The sequence below is a fragment of the Sinocyclocheilus anshuiensis genome, unplaced genomic scaffold, assembly GCF_001515605.1.
Source record: "Sinocyclocheilus anshuiensis isolate Anshui unplaced genomic scaffold, SAMN03320099.WGS_v1.1 scaffold3955, whole genome shotgun sequence".
Taxonomy (NCBI): Eukaryota; Metazoa; Chordata; class Actinopteri; order Cypriniformes; family Cyprinidae; genus Sinocyclocheilus; species Sinocyclocheilus anshuiensis.
Window position 1 is genome coordinate 60,214 of NW_015556067.1, and position 7,972 is coordinate 68,185.

General features: G+C 45.1%; 1 protein-coding gene across 1 annotated transcript in view; it reads left to right on the forward strand.

Annotated features, from left to right (window-relative positions):
- LOC107676190 (Fc receptor-like protein 5) overlaps window positions 1-7,589 on the forward strand; it is a 59,159-nt gene extending 51,570 nt beyond the window's left edge. The window contains exons 4-10 of the mRNA XM_016470702.1: window positions 4,761-4,805; window positions 4,899-5,183; window positions 5,274-5,552; window positions 6,068-6,331; window positions 6,893-7,138; window positions 7,230-7,394; window positions 7,495-7,589. Coding sequence (XP_016326188.1) covers window positions 4,761-4,805; window positions 4,899-5,183; window positions 5,274-5,552; window positions 6,068-6,331; window positions 6,893-7,138; window positions 7,230-7,394; window positions 7,495-7,589 — 1,379 coding nt within the window. The remainder of the gene's footprint in view (window positions 1-4,760; window positions 4,806-4,898; window positions 5,184-5,273; window positions 5,553-6,067; window positions 6,332-6,892; window positions 7,139-7,229; window positions 7,395-7,494) is intronic.
- Window positions 7,590-7,972: the final 383 nt, after the last annotated feature.

A 7,972-nucleotide genomic window follows, 5' to 3' on the forward strand; every position in this document is an offset into this window, starting at 1 on the left:
CAGATTCACAAATAACCTGCCTGATTTATCTCAACTGCTCTGTGTACCCATAAATACACATGAACTAGACGACATGACTAGCAACATGGGCACTATCTTCTGTAATACAATAGAAGCTGTTGCCCCCATCAAATTGAAAAAGGTTAGAGAAAAACATACTGTGGCATGGCACAACAGTAATACCCATTCTCTCAAGAAAGAAACTCGTATTCTTGAGCGCAAATTGAGAAAAACTAACTTGGAAGTTTTTAGAATTGCGTGAAAAAACAGTATGTCCAGCTATAGTGTTAAAAATATAAAAGATTGGATGACCAATCATTTTATCCTATTAAATTCGGATAAGACAGATATATTACTTATTGGACCAAAATCACTACACAGAATCTCTTGGATTACAATTTGCAACTAGATGGATGTACTGTTACTTCCTCTACAGTTCTATTAACTTCCGTATCACTTAATTTTAATTTGACATACACCTTCCAGGTGCACCCTAGACACATCATCAGTGATGTTTACCTGGGGTCATCAGGTGTTTCGGGTCTTTCAACATCATACACCCTCGCCCAGGTGACCCAGCCAGGGGTGATCAGTTCCCGACTTGTGTCTAGGTAGCTTGTGTAGTCCACGGATCGCCCCTTTTGATCCACAGCCATCTTGGTCCCTTCTCCGCGGCATCCGTGATGTTCCTGATGGCTTTATTCTTGTGCAGTCCCCTGATTCCCAAGAGCTTGAGGGCCCCGCACAATGACTGGCCGGCAAACCCTCGGCAGCCAACCTCAATGGGGAGGCAGCGGGTCTTCCATCCCCTGTTACGGCATTCACCTGTCAGTTGTAACTTGTTCTTCCTTCCGTATAAGGCTATGCTGGTAATACTACGCGGGAGACCCAACCACCTAAGTAGAGAGTGGCTGATCTTCCTCTCGAAGTCCTCAACAGTGGTTAGGGGGACATCGTAGACCAGCAGTGGCCAGAGGAGTCGCGGCAAAATGCCATGCTGGTAAATCCAGGCTTTGAACTTTCCTGGCAGCCCTGACTTGTCCACTGCAGCAATCCAGGTGTGCAACTCCTTCCCAGTTTCACGGAGGGTGGCTGTGTCCCTAAGTGTGTTGTTGAGGCCTTGGAGGATCCATCTGCAGCCTGGTACGGATGTTGTGATTACCGTCAGATCGTCCATAAAAGCTCTGATAGGAGGCTGTCGCACACCTGACCGGGTTAGTGGGCCTCTGCATTCCACCTCTGCTGACTTAATTAGCATATTCATAGCTAAAGCGAACAAGATCACTGAGATAGTGCACCCTGTGATAATTCCTTTCTCCAGCCTATGAAATGCTGATGTTATTGATCCAGAGGTCACTCTCAATTTAAAGCAGCTGTAATAATTCAAAATGAGATCCCTGATTCTATCTGGAACATGATGTCGGATCAGTGAGGTTTCCACCAGCTTGTGCGGGATTGACCCATGGCAAGGTCAAGCCACAGCAATGCCAGGTCCCCGTCACCTTCTCGACCCTCCCGGATTAGCTGGGTGACAACTCCTGTGTGCTCCATACAGCCTGGCACTTTCGGGATCCCGCCTTTCTGAACAGCAGTGTCAATGTATTTATTCTGCAGAAGAAACTCTGTCATGCGTCGGGCAACGATACTGAAAAATATCTTCCCCTCCACTCTGAGGAATGAGATGACCCTGAACTGCTCGATGTTATTTGAGTTCTCCTCCTTCGGAATCCATACACCCTCTGCATGTCTCCACTGCAGCGCCACTTTTCCCCTCCTCCAGATGACTTTGATGATTTTCCATAGGCGCTGAAGGAGTTTGGGACACCTCTTGTAGACCGCGTAGGGCACTCCACTTGGACCTGGTGCTGAGTTTGTCCTAGCTGCTTTGACAACCTCCTGAACTTCTCTCAAGGTTGGGTCCTTGAGGTTAAAATCCACACTGGGTTCCGGTGGGGTTATCAACGTGCTACACGGTCCAAGTTCCTGATCTCTTGTTCTATCGCTGTAATTGGTGCTGAGGTACTTATCAACCTCATCTTGAGTGCAGGTGAGTCGACCGCTACGCTTCTGCCCGAGGAGTCTCCTGGTGAATCCGAAAGGATTTGTGACAAACTCTGCCCGTCTGCGTGCCCTCTCCTTGCCCCTCTTTCTGTGCCACTCAGCTCGACGAGTGGTAGTGAGCTTTCTCCTTACGATGTTCCGGAGCTCAGCCAGGGCATCTTTATCCTCCTCATTTGCCTGCTTAAACTGCCTTCTAAGCACACGGAGCTCCTGCCGCAACTGTCGGATCTTCTCCTGCCTACGATTAGGTCCCGAAGTACCACTAGATGGACGCTACTCCTTCAGGCCAAATCTTTCAGCAGCTATGTTGATAGTTATTAAGCACAATGTTTGCAGTCTCCGGTCAGCATCCCCTCTAGCTGTTACTTGGAGAATCTTGTCCACATCCTCATCAAACTGGTGCCACTCATTTTCCTTATTAGCGGCGGGCCACTTAACCTGACGCTGTTCTGAAAGCCTGGCTTGGAAACGATCTAGTGGTGCGTGGAGGGTCTGGGCACTGTGGGGTGACTCCGGGCCGGGCTCCTCCTGCGTCTCACCAGGTACTTGACCTGTGCGTAGCACTGATCAAATGCACATTATTATTCTTTAGTTTGGGTTAAACAAATCAATTTTGCTTGGTTGGAACAGCAGCTAAGCTAATTATGTCTCTATTTGTTTCTCTGCTTTTGCCACAGGATTTACATAAGGATTTACACAAGCTTCAGTCTGGATCGAGAACACCTGAGAAGAGATGATGCCAACCCCTCAGAGGACCTCAGATGATGCCAACCCTGAAACAACATACATAACTTCCAAATTTTGCTATAACTTTGATTGCATCATATACTAATTGCTGTTAATAGTGTTCACCGTCTGTTTGATTACATATTTAATTGATTTGTCCATACATTTCTGCCATATGTACATTAACTGACAGTCACCACTGATAAGCTACTTGTAAATATTGTAGAAACTTAATTTGCTGTAAAGTTGCTTTGCAACGATTTGTATCGTGAAAAGCGCTATACAAATAAACTTGAATTTAATTGAATTGAATGACCTGAGGAATCAGGGCAACCGGGGAGAAAGCATACAGGCTGGGCCAATTGTCGGTTTTGAAAAGTAGATTGGGCTGTGAAAGTTGTCTTCTGAGGCGAAGAGGTCCACCTCGGCCCTCCCGAAGACAGTCCAAATCATTTAAACCATTTGGGGATGTAGTCTCCATTCTCCTGGAGCTACCTTGGTCCTGGACAGCATGCCTGCCCCTTGGTTCAGTCTACCCGGCACATGAACTACTCTAAGTAAGAGGAGTCTGTCTTGTGCCCATAAAAAGGAGGTGTCGAGGCAACATGTGAACGGAGCATGACCTGACACCGCCTTGGTGATTGATAAAAGCTACCACTGTCATATTGTCTGAACGGACCAGGACGTGGTGCCCCATTAAGGCCAGCAGGAATTTTTTTTAGGGCTGAAAAAAATAAAAAATAAACATCATCTCGAGACAGGTGAGAGGTTTTCCAAGGGGCCACAGCTCTGATGCAGCATCCTCTGAAAAGCCCTGAGGGAATGTAAAGTACCCAATTTGAATGATTCCGCTAGCCACTGAACAGTCAGGGAGCATTTCAGCGCAATCCACGCACACGTCCTGGCAGAATTGATAACTGTCGCCAGAAAGACCACTGGCTGAGACACAAAGAGCTCTTGGCTAAATTGATTCTCAACCCAAGGCACTCCAGGTGACTGAGCAGTAGCGACCTGTGTGGGACGAGTTCCTGTTCTGACCTGTCTAAAACCAGCCAATTGTCAAGGTAGTTCAGAATGCGGATTCCCATATGTCTCAGAGGAGAAATAGCCGTGTCTATGCACTTCGTAAAATAATGTGATGTGTGATGGGGGGCTATCTGGATGTAAACGTAAGCATCTTTCAGATCCACTGAAATAAACCAGTCCTTGGGACATATTTGTGCGTGGATCTGTTTCTAAGTTTGCTTCTTGAACGGCCGTCTCATAAGCGAGCGATTCAGATGCCTGACTCGCTCCTCACTAAAGGAAGCGCTTCCACAGCTCCATTTGCAAGCAAGTGTCTGTACTTTGGACCAGAGAGCATGAGCATCATTGTCCCACACTGAAGTCTGAATAATATCTCTGAAGCGAGGTGGCCTGTGAGCGAACTGAAGCGAGTAACCTCGTTTTATGGTTTTTAGAACCCAACTTGACAATTCTAGCTTTCCAAGCCTGAAACAGAAGGGCGAGTGATTCTAATTTTTTGAATGGTAGTTTGCCGCACGGAGGCGGGGAACTGACATCGATGGTAATGAGGAGAGGAGAAATGCTCTTTTGAGCATGTGGGTCCACTATCACAGCGGTAGTTTGCTTGGGCGCACACTGAATGGGAAGGATGGACCCAGCTTGAATGGGGCTTCCATCGCTCAATGTTAAGTAGAGGGATGGAGAGCGAATGCAAGCTTTCTTTGAGGGCGTTCCGGCCTCACGAGAACTGACCCTCTTCTCTTCCTCTCTGCATTTGGATCAGGATGGCTTCTGAGGCTCAGGGTCCAACGTCACTCTGGGGCGGGGAACTTGACGCTTCGGAAATGGGTAGCATTTTGCTGTCCGTGCTATAACCTCTTTCTTCGGCAAAGATAGGGATTAATATGCGCCGAGTAGGGGGCGTGCTGCGTCCTAGTGAGTTTCTTGTAAGAGCATTCCGTCTCTAGCCTACTACACACAATATAGTGATGCACTGTGGGTAAATGTTACAGGCGAGCGAGAACATATAATGTGACGCAAAATACAGATCAGAGACAATATACAGAACAAAACCTACAAATAAATGCAATAATCTGTTTGTACAGTGAGTTCAAAAGCTGTGGTGACGGTACGGCCTGATGAACAAGTGTTCAGAGGAGAAACAGTCACTCTCAAATGTGATATAAAGTGTGGAGAAGACACCGAGTGGACATATAGATGGGAAATAGAGGGAACAAACTACCAATATACAAACTCTGTTGGCCGAACCTCAACACAAGAGTTGAACATCAGGAGTGTTGATCACTTTCACAGCGGTAAATACACCTGCACAGGACAGATGGGAACACAAATCTCTCAGCACAGTGACGCTGTTACACTTACTGTATCAGGTGAGTTTGTGTGTTTGTTCATTATTATCAGTGTGCACAGCTTCTGTCTCAGTCTCTCTGTGGCTCTATAACTCCTCATGTTTTGTTCAGCTGAAGCTCAGGCAGCAGTGCGAGTGTCTCCACAGCCGTGGCTGAATGAAGGAGACTCAGTGACTCTGATCTGTGAGGTTACAGGCTCCTCTACAGGCTGGACGTTCAGCTGGTTCAGAGATGATGATCATCTGTCCGACAGCAGCAGAGGAGCTGGAGGCTCTTACACTCTCAGTCCTGCTGCTCTACAGCACACAGGAGTTTATACGTGCAGAGCAGAGAGAGGACGACCGGCCTATTACTCAAAGAACAGTAACACACAGCCACTGTGGATCACTCGTGAGTCTGTGTAACAGTACTTATGCTTGTGCTCATCCGTATTTGTGTTTTATTACAAATCTCTGACACAAGGGGACAAAACCATCTGAAACCAATGCAAACCTCCAAAAACTTCCCTCCAATTATATGCAATCTAAACCAGAACAAAAGCACTATCAAATACAATTATAATCAGCCTATTACACAAAGTACAGTAACACACAGCCACTGTGGATCACTGGTGAGTCTGTGTAACAGTACTTATGCTTGTGCTCATCCGTATTTGTGTTTTATTACAAATCTCTGACACAAGGGGACAAAACCATCTGAAACCAATGCAAACCTCCAAAAACTTCCCTCCAATTATATGCAATCTAAACCAGAACAAAAGCACTATCAAATACAATTATAATATATGCATAAGATCCTTCTTATTTTAAACTTTGGTGCTAAATCATCTTCATTTTATTTAAATACAGACTTTATTATACAAACATATGTGCTGTCAATTTTGAGTGTGAGTTTCCTCTTTTCAGGTGTCTCTGCTTCAGTGTCTCTGGTGGTCAGTCCCAGCAGAAGTCAACACTTCTCATCTGACTCTCTCTCTCTGAGCTGTGAGGATCAGAGTAACTCTACTGGATGGTCAGTGAGAAGATACACAGACAGAAACACAGAAGATTGTTCAAAATTAACAGGATCTACATGTCGAATCGACTCCCTCAACACATCTGACACTGGAGTTTACTGGTGTCAGTCTGAATCCGGAGAGAAACGTCATCCTCTAAACATCACTGTTCACAGTGAGTCCTGTTTCTAATCACAACAGCTAGACACTTTATAATCTACATTCCAATGACAAAGTCTACACACATTTTCCTCTAATAGTTTTCTTAAATTTACCTTTCCACATTTTCTTCCCATCTAAATTGAATAGGGAGAAAAGTTTTTGGCCATATTAAGCGGCAAAGTGAACTCAGTTTCATGGCAGCTGTTAAACGTTTGTCTTCACAAGACACTCCTATGGCAATTTGTAACTAATTTACATTTTGGCAAATTGGTGGCTAATTCATATGAATTTTTACGATCTCATTTGTATATTTTTATAAAATTATTTTATGCCCCATTGACCTTCATGTTTACTTTCTATTAAAAAATCGCACACTTCCATACAGTTTGCATTGAACAAATTCATATGAATTTGCCACCTAATAATTTTCTTGTGAGATCAGGTTGGACTACACTAAACTTTTACAAAAAGTACAGGAAGCAAAAAAGTACAATTTAGTTCATAATATCAGCATTTTTGCCTATTAATTGTTTTGATACATCAGCAGTAAGCACACATTTCTTGTGTTGTGTAGATGGTGATGTGATTCTGCTGAGTTCTGTTGATCCTGTGATTGAGGGAGATACTCTGACTCTACACTGTTTACATCGATCTACAAACTCCCCGATCCTCAGAGCTGATTTCTATAAAGACGGATCACTCTTCCAGAATCAGACGACAGGAGAGATGAACATCACAACTGTCTCAAAGTCACATAAGGGTTTCTACTACTGTAAAACAGAGAGAGGACAGTCACTGCACAGCTGGATCTCAGTCAGAGGTCTGGAAATGATGAGTGATTTTATATATGTTTGTAATTTTATCATACATCGTCACTAATGAACAGATCTTATCATGTTCTCCGGTCTCAGCAGCTTCATCTTCTCTTCTGGTCACTGGTGTGGTTGTGGGATTGAGTGTTTGCCTGTTGTTCTTCCTCTCACTGGTGCTGCTGTGGAGATACAAGAAGAACAAATGTGTGGCGCAGTTCATAACATTTTGTATGATTAATACAATTGAACAGCAACAAATGAAAGGTACAGTTTCTGAATAAATGCTCATGAAAAAATCTAAATATCAAAGACAGTCACTGCATATACTCTTAAGTGACCATAATGCCCTTTGTTTCTGTTATAGATCAGCAGCGTAACATTAACCAGACATCAGTCCCAAATCAATCTGCACAATCTCAACTGGAAAACTCTCCACTGCAGTCTGGTCAGCCTCAATAACTAATTATTTAAACGGGTAGTTTACACACAAACAATGAATTACAGCCCAGTGAGGGCTCCTGTCCCCGAGTCTAGCCCAGTTAGGGCTCCCGTCCCCGAGTTTAGCCCAGAGAGGGTTCCCGTCCCCGAGTTTAGCCTAGAGAGGGTTCCCGTCCCCGAGTTTAGCCCAGAGAGGATTCCAGTCCCTGAGTCTAACCCAAGGAGGGCTCCAGTCCCCATGTCCAGCCCAAGGAGGGCTGCAGTTCCCACGTCCAGCCCAAGAAGGGCTCCAGTCCCCAAGTCAAGCCCAGGAAGGGCCACAGTTCATGAGTTCGGCCTACCGAGGGCCGCTAAAGGTTATATTCTCCCCAAGGATTTTTTTTTTTGGGGGGGGGGGGGGGAGG